General features: G+C 39.6%; 1 protein-coding gene across 1 annotated transcript in view; it reads left to right on the forward strand.

Moving 5' to 3' along the window:
* SLC38A1 (solute carrier family 38 member 1) overlaps window positions 1–7975 on the forward strand; it is an 86999-nt gene extending 79024 nt beyond the window's left edge. The window contains 1 exon segment of the mRNA XM_030939971.1: window positions 1974–7975. Within this exon segment, the coding sequence (XP_030795831.1) occupies window positions 1974–2075 (102 nt within the window). The 3' untranslated portion in view covers window positions 2076–7975.
* Window positions 7976–13799: the final 5824 nt, after the last annotated feature.

Genomic DNA, 13799 nt, shown 5'->3' on the forward strand with positions numbered 1-13799 from the left:
AAAAACCCTAGAAGAAAACCTAGGCAATACCATTCAGGACACAGACATGGGCAAGGACTTCATTGCTAAAACACAAAAAGCAATGGCAACAAAAGCCAAAATAGACAAATGGGATTTAATTAAACTAAAGAGCTTCTGCACAGCAAAAGAAACTACCATCAGAGTGAACAGGCAACCTACAAAATGGGAGCAAATCTTTGCAGTCTACCCACCTGACAAAGGGCTAATATCCAGAATCTACAAAGAACTTAATCAAATTTATGAGAAAAAAACAGCCCCATCAAAAAGTGGGCAACGGATATGAACAGACACTTCTCAAAAGAAGACATTTATGCAGCCAACAGAGATGTGAAAAAATGCTCATCATCACTGGTCATCAGAGAAATGCAAATCAAAACCACAATGAGATACCATCTCACACCAGTTAGAATGGCGATCATTAAAAAGTCAGGAGACAACAGAGGCTGGAGAGGATGTGGAGAAATAGGAACACTTTTTCACTGTCAGTGGGACTGTAAACTAGTTCAACCATTGTGGAAGACAGTGTGGTGATTCCTCAAGGATCCAGAACTAGAAATACCATTTGACCCAGCCATCCCATTACTGGGTATATACCCAAAGGATTATAAATCATGCTACTATAAAGGCACATGCACACGTATGTTTATTGTGGCACTATTCACAATAGCAAAGACTTGGAACCAACCCAGATGTCCATCAATGATAGACTGGATTAAGAAAATGTGACATATGTACACCATGGAATAGTATGCAGCCATAAAAAAAAGGATGAACTCATGTCCTTTGAAGGTACATGGATGAAGCTGGAAACCATCATTCTAAGCAAACTATCACAACGACAGAAAACCAAACACTGCATGTTTTCACTCATAGGTGGGAGTTGAGCAACAAGAACACATGGACACAGGACAGAGAACATCACACACCGGGGCCTGTCATAGGGTAGGGGGCTTGGGGAGGGATAGCATTAGGAGAAATACCTAATGTAAATTACAAGTTGATGGGTGCAGCAAACCAACATGGCACATGTATACCTATGTAACAAACCTGCACATTATGCACATGTACCCTAGAACTTAAAGTATAATTTTAAAAAATACCTGAGACAGGGTAATTTATAAAGGAAAGAGGTTTAATTGACTCACAATTCCACATGACTGGGGAGGCCTCACAATCATAGTGGAGGGCAAACAAGGAGCAAAGGCACATTTTACATGGTGGCAGGCAGAAAGCATGTTCAGGGGAACTCTCTTTTATAAAACCAACAGATCTCATGAGATGTATTCACTATCGCGAGCACAGCATGGGAAAGATCCGCCCCCAGGACTCAATTACCTCCCACCGGGTCACTCCTATGACGTGGGAATCATGGGAGCTAAAATTCAAGATGAGATTTGGGTAGGGACACACCAAACCATATCATCATCTGTCCACCTATGGCCTTCATCAGCCCTTCAGGTAACTTAGTTTTTGACACCTGTTTCCTATTTCACTTAAATCTATTTTGCTTTTCTATGTTTTTTTCCACTTTTTCAAACAGAAATGTTTGCTTGCCAGTGATAAGCTAGGTTGGTATGTAATGAATAACAAAATGATATTTTCTAAGGCCTTTTTTCCCCCTTTGGTTGTAATATTAGTTTGAGAGAAGCCATAAGGATACCCAGTCATTTGTAGAACGGATACATACACTTGAGGTGACCATGAAGTCAAAGAATGGGACATAGAGAACTACTCTGCTTAGCTTGTTTTTTTTTTTTTTCTATTTTCCCATCCTTGCAGAATCAGATTCATACAATTTTAGAAAGATTCTCACAGTTCAGCCATGGTTGTGACAAACTCTGAATACCAGGGGACACAAAGGGAGAGGGAAAACCATTCTATTTTTTTTCCCCAGGTACATGTGGAAAATTTTTGCTGCACTGAAAATAACCCTTGCCTTTCTCTTGCTCCAGGCTGCCCTTTTCTTGGGCCTGGGGGTGTTGTTCTCCTTGGTCAGCATTCCCTTGGTCATCTATGACTGGGCCTGCTCATCGAGTGGCGACGAAGGCCACTGAGACCCGCCAAGAAAAAGAAACAGCCCTGTTGTCTGCTCAGTCAAGTCCCCACACATCAGCAATCTCTCACCACCTATTCTGCAAGTTTACAGAAGCAAACAGAAATGTACAGAATGCTTAAAATGGAATAATACTTTGGTTGCAAAACAGAGACGTGTTTCTATAATGCTTCATGTCCCTCCAAGATTTGGGATCAATTTAGGGATTGTGAATTTTTTTTTCAATTTTCATACAATCATATTTCCCAGTACTTTTCACAGTCATTTTTTACCCGTCTCACTCTATGTTTTGTGGCTTCCCAGTCTCTTAGAACTTTGGAAACATGATATGCAATCATGTTTATTTATTATACATCCAGATTCTGAAATAATTTTCCTACTGATGTTCAGCTCACACTATCTGTACCTTTTTAGAAAAGAAAAGAATCTTGAATTGTATATATTTATTTTGCTTTACAGAAAAAAAATGGTTTCGTAAATAATTTGCCTATTTTGGTTAACATAGCACACAGAGATAATCATCTGAAAGTTATAGGGCACTGCCACTGCTGAATCAGAGCATGCCCAATATTTGAGGTGGCTCTGATCGCCTGGCAGCTGAGCTCGGGTAGTCCAGTGGACTAGCTGGTACCACATCTATTCCCATCCAGAGACATTCTCTGGCAAGTGTTCTCAGCTGAAAAGTGGTTGGGGATGATTCTTACCTTGGTAATTAAATGAAGCTACACATTTGGGTAATCTAGCAAATGAAGTATTGTTTCCCTCTTGGCAACTTGTGTCAGAGTTACTCTGGTCTGAGTCAACTTTCGCTGGGGAAAACCTGTGGAACCCACTGCAAAATGACTGTCCAAAATGCCTAAGAAAATACTACTCTGATGCGTTTAGCCTTCAACCCTGTCTCGCTGAAGGGAGAAAAATGTTTTAGTACATTACAGGCCTAGCAGTTTTTATTCATGTCCACCAGCTAGTTGCACAGAGAATCATGTGTACCTAACTAAGGATGATCTAGGATAAGTAACTCCTGTTTTATATTGAGTACTTTAGGGAAGTCTTTAGAAGACTTGTTTTATATCTATAAATCTAGGTTATTACAAATACAAGATTTTGTACCTTAAATAAGCCTCATTTCCATTTCTTCTTCATTAATTCTCCATCTAGTCTTGTGGAAAAAAAAAAACCCTCAGAGATAGTCTTTGTGAAGAGCTTCTGACAGAATCACTGAGTACCTTCCTTCCCCCAGATGAGGAAGACAAGGGGGGTCTCAGTGTCTGTGCTGTCTCCTCTTCTCTTCCCCAATCAAGGACTGTGCCATTACTGCCCATCTCCATTACTGTCCATGCAGGAGGACAGAGTTGCCTGGTACTCTTATCCTAGTCCCTCTCCTAAAGGGAGCACGAGGAAACTGAAGAGACTGAAAAAGAGGAGAGTTTGTAGCTGAAAAAGGAATAGGGATAGCAAGGAAATCCAGAACTGCATTCCCCTAAGTGGGGCCATGCCCTGTGATTGAATTGTCCATAGCTTGCATATGGTGAGAAATGTGCATGCTCCGTGAGCTGGTCTCTTGAAACAGGACTTATGTTTCCTCTATATTCTGGTTGAATTTTCCATACACATAAGTTCACTGAGCACAGATTTCTTATCCAGAGATAAGTAGAATCTAACTGCAGACTGTTTGCAGAGTTTCCAGGCACTTAGCCATATTCTCTTCCTGACTCAAATCCCCAAAGGCCTTCACTCTCACTGAGAATCACACTAATGTCCCATAGATACGGCAGGCATTGAAGCACTTGTCGTGATCCTCTTGGGGGGAGAATGAAAGGTTATTTCCTGCATTGCATCGTCATAGCTTTTAATATAATGCTACAGAATCATATCCACATTAGGCCAGAGTTCAGATATCTAGATATGAATACCTACCCTAGCCATATCTATGGTCATCTCTGTCCTTTTCAGCAATGTTTTCCATATTATATTAGCAATGACAGAAACAGAACAAGCCAAGATTCAGTCGGTTCTTGGGAGCTTGTCTAGAGCACCAGTAATGAAATAGCCAGGAAGTGGGATGACCTTACCTTTAAAAATACATAATTTAGTTCACAAGCTATATTATGCTACTTTCTATTTTCCTCATTACTTTATAGCAATTCATTTTACACTCACAAAGTCAATTTAGAACATTATCATTAACTGGGATGTGTAGGATATTTTTGGGCCTCTGGGTTTCATGTGTCAATACAAGGAATATTTATTTAAAATAGATTTGTTTAGAGGAGGCACACTGTTGTTGCTGTGTGTGATGCCACACATATTTTTAAAAACCTTTGTATGTTTATCTAAATTTGTTGTTGACTGAATGTAATAGACCTACTGTAATTTGTCAAATATCACTGATTAGTTACATCCTTTGTGTGGGATTAGCTGTAAAGTATACTGCTCTTATTCTTGTTCAGAATAGTGAATTGGTAGCCAAAAATACATGTATCACAGATGTTAGGTCGAATTTAAACAGCACAGTCAAGTGCTCTGGAAGTTTTTCTGCTAAATTAGTAGGTTAAAGAATACTATACCTTAGCCATGGGGAGCAGCACGTTTTCCTTTGGTAGGTAGGATCTCTATACTAGTGAACAGTGCCAGTTTCACACTTTGGATTTAGAACTGTTCTCTAGTTATTGTAACACAGAATACTGTCAATTCCTAATTTACTTAATGTTACTTATTGGAAGTGGGGCTGTTGAAATATGCACAGGAGGGAAACCTACTCTGTTTAGGCACAGGGAGCCCCAATATATAAGGAGATCATATTCCAAAAGTTGTCAGTTGATTGTTTGCAACCTGGAATGTATTTTCCTTTAGAGACCATGTTATCCACGGTGGTTAGGCCCCTAGAGCAGCTGGAAAAGATGATCAAACCCATAGTTTAGCTGAAATCGAATAATGTAATAGGTTTGCTAAAGAATCGAACCATCAAATATAACATTGTTTCCAGGGAGGGTGTTTGTTCAGAGTTGCCTGTTAGTAGAATCTGGACTATCCATCCCAGCCACATCCCACCTACTGAACAGTGGGGGTAGAGATGCCACCGGATTATAGGTGACCAGAGTGGCCTGAAACATGGTGTCCAGCAAAAATGGGGAGGAATAAGTCCATAACTGCCAGAGAGCCTGATGGTAGGAGGAGGGTGAAGGAGGGTGAAGGGACCTCTCACGGGTCAGAAACCTCCAGGGACATCTGTCAGCTGCTACCTCTGCTGTTGTCTGGAGGGTTCAGGCATGGTCTGCCTTCTTCTGCTTGTCTGACTTTTGGCTTCTATGGCCCATATCCTGCCCTGCCCACCACAGAAAAGGATGCTGCTGCACAGCTTCTCCCATGTACCAGTCATTGAGGCCAGCGCACAGCACTTTTAATGTTTTTAGTGCTAGTAACCATGTTTTAACTCTCCAGGAATCAGCTGGGAGGTTAGAAAACAAGAAAAAAGAAAAAAAAAAAAAAAGCTCTCCACCCACTTTCCTTTTTTACAGGTACAGACCCTGTTGAGAAAAAGAAGCACCCAGATGGGTGATGGTGATAGGGCTTATGGTGGACACAGGGTTGTGGTAAGATTTCTCAGTGTTTCGGAGAGCACCTAAGACTGTTACCCTGGAACTGACTGCTTTTGGGAGCTTGATTCATGCCTCTAAGCCAGTGGTTCTCAAAGTGTGGCCCCTAGACCAGTAGCATTAGCATCATCGGGGACCTCATTAGAATGCAGATTCTCAGCCCCCTCCCAGACATGGTGAAGTCAGAAGCTCTCAGGGAGGGACTCAGCAGATGATTCTAAAGTGCATCAAGTTTGAGAACCACCCTAAGTCAATGAGTCTCCCTTTTACTTCCCATTTGTCCTACCTCACAAGATGATTCCTAGGACTCATGGTGCAAGATACAGGAGCAAGGCTTTAGGGAGGGGAGGAAAGGAGCCTGGCGGCAGGGGTCTCTGCAATGGCAAGAAAGCGAGTGAATCCAGGGATGCCACCTGGTCATCCCCCTCTCGTTGAAAATACCAGTGCAGGTGCACATCCCTAAACACAGGCTGCCTGTACTCGGTGTTACCTCGGGCTGAGGCGTGATAATATTTTATTTTTTAAAGCTGTGAGGAAATGAAAGTGAGGCTTTAGTGGGGGCGGGGCAGTTGCGAAAGAAATTAAAAGAAAAGACCCTTTGTAAATGCAGACTTAGAAGAAATACTAAATTTGTCAGAAGTAAGTTCTCCAGTGTTTGTGTTAATCGTGTGATGATAATCCTGTCCTCCTTTTAAAGCGAATTCTCTACTGAAAGGTCTGCTCTGCTTAAGGAGCTACAAACTACTCTCAAAAGAATGAAATAGTGAGTTCCAATTCAGTGGGGCACGGTGTTGGACTATGGCACATTTAGTTGGAGTCGGGGGGAGATCAGGAATATGATCAGATATTGGATTTTATACCTTAGAGTAAAACCTGTGTGTCTCTCTCAGTTTATCAATTTAAATGGCTTTAGGCTTAGAGGGGGTGTAAACCTTAAGAATATAATTCTCCCATTCAAATTCACAGCAAACATCTAGCCACCTTCAAAACAAAGAAGATACAAACCATCATTTAGCAATACTAATACATGATTTTCCTTGGGGATGGCAGGTTTGAAAATCCTTTAGCAACAGGACATACTTCCCCTAAATTACAATGAATTATTTATGACAAGATAAAGCTTTCGGGTACAAACTGAAGGCAGGGTGTCTAACAACTAACAACTATCACCAAACCTCAAAGAGAAAGTTCTTGCAAAATATGTAAAGTTCACAAGGTGCAGACATTTTCCTTCTTTAGGCTTTTATCTAAGGAAGGGCTATGAAACTGGGCCCATCTGTATACAGGCTCGAATTTACATTTTTAAAGGAAGAATCTATGCAGCTGAGGCTTATTGCAGGAAATACTTCATTTGTATGTAAATATTATTGTAAATAAATAGGAGGCTGTATATTTTTGCAGTTGTTGATCCACACTGAAATAGAAGTCTCTAGGATCTGCATATAAACAATAAATGTTTCCTAGATATTAGTGGTTTTGTTTGGGAATTAGAAAAATTTACATTCTCTCCCAGGTAACATAATTCTCTCAATGTAAACTTGGAACCTAAAACCCTACTTAATTGTTTAGAGAAAGAAATGTCTGAGAAATAGCTCCATTGATTTCTTGTGCTGGCATTAAGATCAATTATTTAACAGATAGTCCTCTGAGATATAAATAAGGAATATTTAGACACAAATCCTTGTCATATAGAAACAGATATACCCAAAATGACAAATTGTTTCTTCATAATGATCTTCCATTGTTAACACTGATACCAATACATAGTACATATGAAAACAGAAGTTGGGGAGAAGAATGTTTTTTTCACAATTGAATTGCTGCATTTCTCAAACTTTGGGATCCATGAAAGCGGGGAGAGGGAACCTGAATATGAATTATGAGCACAAATTTGAAGGAAAGAAAACAAAGAACCATTATCTAATCACGCTTTGAAAGTCCTGCATGTTTGCCTTTTATTTTAGTGTTGACGCCAACATAGACTGTCTTAGGTAATTTCTTCCCCAAACACTTGAATCTTGGTCATTGGTATGTAATCCACTCTCTAGAGTCCAGTGTACCTTAGACTTCATCTGAGTCTGGTACATGTAGCACACTACTGTTTTATTAATGTAAAAACCTTGTAAATGAATTTCAGATGGGTGATTTAAGTGAGTCACAAGTCACAAAACTTTGCTATTCATAGTTAATCAAATAGAACTGGGGTTTTTTCAGGGTGTGGTGTAAATAAAGAAATGTAAGAAGTTCTCTTCTATAACTGCTCTGTTAACATAGTTTTTAAACATTAAAAAATGTGAACTAAAAATATTTACAAATTTTGTACTTGTTCTTTTGCAATGCAATACTAAACTGGGGCAGTTGAGTACTATATACACTATTTAGGATTTCTGGAGAAGGGTTGTACACATTTGTCAGTGCTCTAGATCATAGAAGGTTATATATTTAAGCACCCTAACATAAATATTTTTTAAAATACTTCTGATAGAACTCTATCTGGCCTGAAACATATACTACATTTCTCCATTCTTCATAATCAGAGTATATTTTATTTTTTAAGTCAAGTTTATCTTTATAAGTATAAATTTCTGCCCTATGTTGTAGGAAGGAGTTGAATCTTCCTCTACCCACATTGCTGCTACCTATAACATAGGAAATTCTATCAATAGTTCTCAGGAACTATTGGGTCAAAGCTAGTGCAGCCTCTTGTCTTTTCTTTATCCATCACCAGCTCCTCTCCAGCATCTTAGAAAGGCTTTACCAGATCAGCAAGATGGCCAAAGTCTGCTATCCAAGTTCTTCTGGTGGACAGGGCTAGAACCGGAATAGCCTGGGTGTTTTACGGTGTGGCTGGGGATGAAGACCCCCTTGATGAACTCCTCTGGCCTGCCCAGGTGACAGCAGCGCATTCTGCGGGGCCTCGGTGGCACACATGCAAAACTCAAAGTAGAAACCTGGGGCACAGGAGTCCAAGTCATGTTCTCCAACCTAACTTCATTCAGAATAAAGCTGATATTTTTATCCTTACATGCCTCCTATGCCTACTTCTTAATTGATCAAAACCCCAAGGGCAAAGGGTGTGAGTGAGTAATTATCACTTTTAAACTCAAGCAGTGGTAAAAGTTAAAAGACTATTGAGAATCTGAGCAGATTTTGTTCCAAATCGAAAGGACCAGTCCTGCAGTGCCTTTGATAGTTCTGGCTTCTTCCTTCTACTCTCCCTCCACGAGTCTTTGCTAATACTGTTCTATTCCGTCCTTTTTTACACAGAATTGCCAGGGAAGAACTATTCTCCCCCTTTCCCATGGAATAAACTGTGAGCTTGTATTAGTCAGGGCTCTCCAGAGGGATAGAACTAATAGGATATATGTATATATGAAAGAGAGTTTTTAGGGAGAGTTGGCTCACACCATCACAAGGTGAAGTCTCACAATAGGCCGTCTGTAAACTGGGGAAAAAAGAAGCCGATAGTAGCTAAGTCCAAGTCCAAAAGCCTCAGAAACAGGTAAGCTGACAGTGCAGCCTTCAGTCTGTGGCCAAAGGCCGGAGAGCCCCCGGCAAACCACTGGTGTAAGTCCCAGAATCCAAAAGCTGAAGAACCTGGAGTCTGATGTGCAAGGGCAGGAGGAATGGAAGGAGGCGCCCAGCACGGGAGAAAGATGAAAGTCAGAAGACTAAGCAAGCCAGCTTAGTCCATCTTCTTCCGCCTGCTTTGTTCTAGCCGTGCTGGCAGCTTATTGGATGGTGTCCACCCACACTGAGGATGGGTCTTCCTCTCCCAGTCCACTGACTCACATGTCAATCTTCTCTGGCAACACCCTTGCAGACACGCCCAGAAACAATACTTTACCAGCATCCTTCAGTCCAATCAAGTTGACACTTAATATTAACCATCACGGGGCTTAATGATAACTTTGCAGCTCAGATGCCCTGTTTTCTTACTTTCTAGGTTTGTAATTCTGTTTTGCCTAGTTTGGAAAGGGTGGATGAGGCCTAAATAACTAGGCCAATTTTTGAATATCAATTTTTAAAAATCTTTTATTAGTTTACATGTTAGGCTAATCCAAGTTGGTAAAATAATCTGCTCATTGGAAGAGTCAGTACAACATCAGAATAACCTGCCAAATTATCCAAATGTGTTATAAAGCCATAGCACTTAAAACAGACTTGAACTGGGTGCAAATAAATAAATAGATCATAGTAGTGAATGCATAAATGACCCAAATAATACCAGAAAGGTGGTCTTTCAAATCAATGGGGAAAAATAGATTACTTAATAAATGATAGGAAAAAATACATAGTTTTTGAAGAAAATAAAACCAGATTTCTATATTACCCCTTATGTCTAAAGAGAACTCAGATATATTAAAGACTTTAAATAACACAAGATAAATCTATCTATTTTTATAAGCATGAAATCATGAGTCAAATAAAGTATGTGTCAAAAAATTGAGTTAACTTATTAATTAAGGAACAAGTAATTTGTTTAAAAATTGGTCCAAAGAAGAACTCAAAGAGCAAATACATATATCAGCAATCAGGAATGCTAAAATGAATTTGCTAGTAGATGCAAAACTGGCCTGTCCACAGAAGGAAATTAATTGCATCTTAATCAGACAGAATTATTTTGTATGTCTGGATAATAATCATTTCCATCTCTCAGTTTTCCACAATTTAGAGGGTTATAAAGTAACTCAAAAACCAAAAAAAGGGGGTGCAAGGCAAAATTCTTATAAAATTCTTATAGAATCAGATAACCCAGAAGCAGCATATAATATTTCGTTGAAAGTACACCTACCCAGTAATCTTTTTTGCTTCTTTTAAAGTCTTCCCAGTTTCCCTAATAACTTCCCCTTTGTGACTATAAAAATCTCAAAGATTATTCTTGGTCATAAAAAGAATGGTCTCATTAGGCTTGGCCTGATTATTTGCATGGGTGTGGCAAGAGTGTTAATTAACCACATAAGCTTCCTTGAGTTTGCTTTGCAAATCTAGAGCTATGTTCTATTGAACAGCTATGGGAACCATAGAACTGCACTTTTAAAAGTCTCTGTGGGGTGAGGGGGCAGTGGGTTGAGGGAGAAAAAGTCTCCATCATTTGCTAGCTCAGGGCTAGGAAAGCAAGCCTAAGACACTCCACCATATTCACCTATACCATCTGTAGATTTGGATGAATTCCTCTCGACTTGAGTTCCCTTAAATTTACTGAGGTTCATGACCTGCCAGGAAGTGCTCTTTGTCACCACCCTTCATAATAGGATCCTATAGACCAGTTTAGGCACTAGACTATAGGTTACAGCCCTAGGAGGTTGGTACTAAGCCAGGGTTTTGTAGGCATTGGCTACGGAAGTAAAATTAACCTTTGTTCCTTGGAGTTGTTTGACATACCTGTTAAATGACCATCATCCTCACATAACAATCTTCCAAGTAAGGCCATGGTGACATTCAATTTTATCCAGTTATGTACCAGGAAAGCAAAAGACTCTTGTTGAACCTATGCAAATAACTACATTGCTGTGAAAAAGGTAACTCAGTCACAGTGTTTAAACTCAGGGTGGGGGAGAGTTCAGTGAGAAGCAAAAAACAAAAAAAAACAAAATGTTTAGTTTCATTTTACAAAATCAGAGTCTACTGAATTGTTGTAGACTGAAGATAGCCTAAGAAGAAAGAGAAATGGCTTCCTTATATATCCAGCAAATATAGCCTTAAAACAACATCAATATAACCACAGTAAAAATTTTCCTCATTAGCTCATTCTGTCCTTTGTAATTTTGTTTTGCTGAATTTTGGATTAGCATTTCTGCATTCAGAAAGCTATGTGCTTCTGCATTGAAAAGACTCCTGTGAATTCATACTCATTACACAGGTACAGACTGAAAATTGTCTAAATACCATCAGCTCAGGGTTTGTACACAAGAGTCTGTTCTTTGAATAGACTTTGATAGTTTTAAGTACTTGGCGCAGTCTTTTTCCATGAGACTCAAGAACCAAATTTTGACTCGTAGTTAATAGCAGAGACTAAGGAAAGTTTCAGAAAGTAGAAACCTATCTGATAATAAGACCAAAAGGTTGTAGTTAATTTACCTCAGTAACTAATAGTTATCCATCATATCTTAGGTATCCTTATGGATAACCTTGAAGGACCACGTGGTATTCCACTGAAAGGTCACCTAATAATCTGTTTTGCCCATTTCAAAGTCCTTCGCAATTTTTCTGTTGCAATATGTATATACATATATATATCTTATATAGATAATACCTTGGAGTGCAGAAGACCTTTCTTGTTACAAAACATAGGAGCCACAGAGGAAGTAATTGATCAGTAAATATTTTGAAACTCTGTATGACATATAATAGTGCTAACAAGTAAAAAAATCTGACAATCCAAATGGGATGCAAAACTGACATTTGCCACTCACACGTTGCAATGGATGAGACCTGCCTCTTTAGTTTGAGGTTCAAATTATTCAAAGTATTCCTCTGGCCAAATTTCCAGGATGCATAACACCTCTTTCTTCCCCACTTCCAAATGGTGCAAGAACCCAGAGGTGTCTGCTTCCAAACTCCAGGCAATGAGAGAACTGGTGAATGTAATCAGTTCACAGCAGGCTTCTTTCCCACCTCAGTCACTTCTGTCACTGTCACATGATGTCCCTGTTGAACACCGACCCTGTGCAATGTTACCTCTGTGTCTGCTGCTACAATCATGTCCTCACAGGTCCACAACTCGAGGAGGGCTGAAGCAGCAGAGGAAGGTTGACTCCAATCCACACAGTGCTATGGTAGCTGTCACTTTCAGAGCCCAAGCAAGGAACGGCTCCTCAGTTTGCCACCAGCTCGCTCCCAATCCATGCCCTCCACACTGTCTGGCTCAGGAGGGACTTTTGTTTACAACTGCACGCTGTGTTAAAACCAACCCTCTCACTTTCCCCCAACCCGTGGAAGTTGAAACTTGATACTGATTCCAGGTTCTACTCCTGATGTCCTCACGGTGAGTTCCCCTGTAGAGCTCTTAGGACTGTTTCCTGCTCCTTCCACGATTATCTTAATCCACAAGTGGAGTATAAAAAGTAGCAAAACCCAAAAGGGAAAAAATTGAGTAGGAGACAATATTATTTTCCCAGGAGCCATCCTGGTGCCTCTGCAACTTTGCCTGACTCAATAATCTTTGGTGCAGAAATGTCTGACTTGGGGCACTCATGTTAAACCACAGAAACACTGTCACATCCTTCCTTTGGAGTGATGCTTGCTTGATTCGCTCCTTTTTAAAAAATCCCCTTTTCAAGAAAATTTGGCTCCTATTCAGAATTTAAGGGCCATTCGACTTTTCTCTTGTTTAAAAGTGACTAATTGTCTTCACAAAGAAGCACCTAGAAGCTTCTTAAAGTTTCCCTAAGCAGCCCTTGGCTACGTAGCATAAAGCTAATCTCCTTAAAAAATCAAGAGCTTCTAAAAATCACTAAGAAGGAAAAAAATAAACTGTAGAAATATAAAAAAGGAGCTACTAGAAAAAGAAATACAATAAACACTCGGGATGTGTTCAATCTAACACTCTAACTCTTAAATACATGCAAATTAGAATATCTGTATGATACCTTTTTATTTATTTTTCATATTGGCAAAGACCAAAATGGTTGCTGTTACAGTTCTGGTAAGGACGTAAGAAACAGGCATTTGTGTATGCAGTTGGTGAGAATGTAAACTGTTGCAACCTTTTTGGAGAGCAATGTGGCAATATCTATGAATATTGTAAATGCTCTTTACTTTTGTGCCATCAATTCTGTGTCCGTGAATTTTTCTAAACTCACAAGAAAGTATAAGAACACATGAACAATAGAATGTCAGATTCTCATCTTGTCTCTTTACCTCAGTTCATATTCCAGTCTCTCTTCTTTTATGTTTCTGTAGTCCTCCTAGCTGTTTCTTCACCACTTCTCTTTTTTCAATAAGCTCTTCAACAGTCCTTAATATTTATACTTTCCCCAACTAAACCCAGCCCCAGCCCTGTTTTCCATATTCAGGCTCCCAGTTAGCCCAGCTCCCTACCACAGATAGAAACTAGAGATGATATTTTACCATATGCATCAGAAAATATTAATTGGCAAATTCCTTTCAACTCCAGTTTGTTTCCT

The sequence above is a fragment of the Rhinopithecus roxellana genome, chromosome 10, assembly GCF_007565055.1.
Source record: "Rhinopithecus roxellana isolate Shanxi Qingling chromosome 10, ASM756505v1, whole genome shotgun sequence".
Taxonomy (NCBI): domain Eukaryota; kingdom Metazoa; phylum Chordata; class Mammalia; order Primates; family Cercopithecidae; genus Rhinopithecus; species Rhinopithecus roxellana.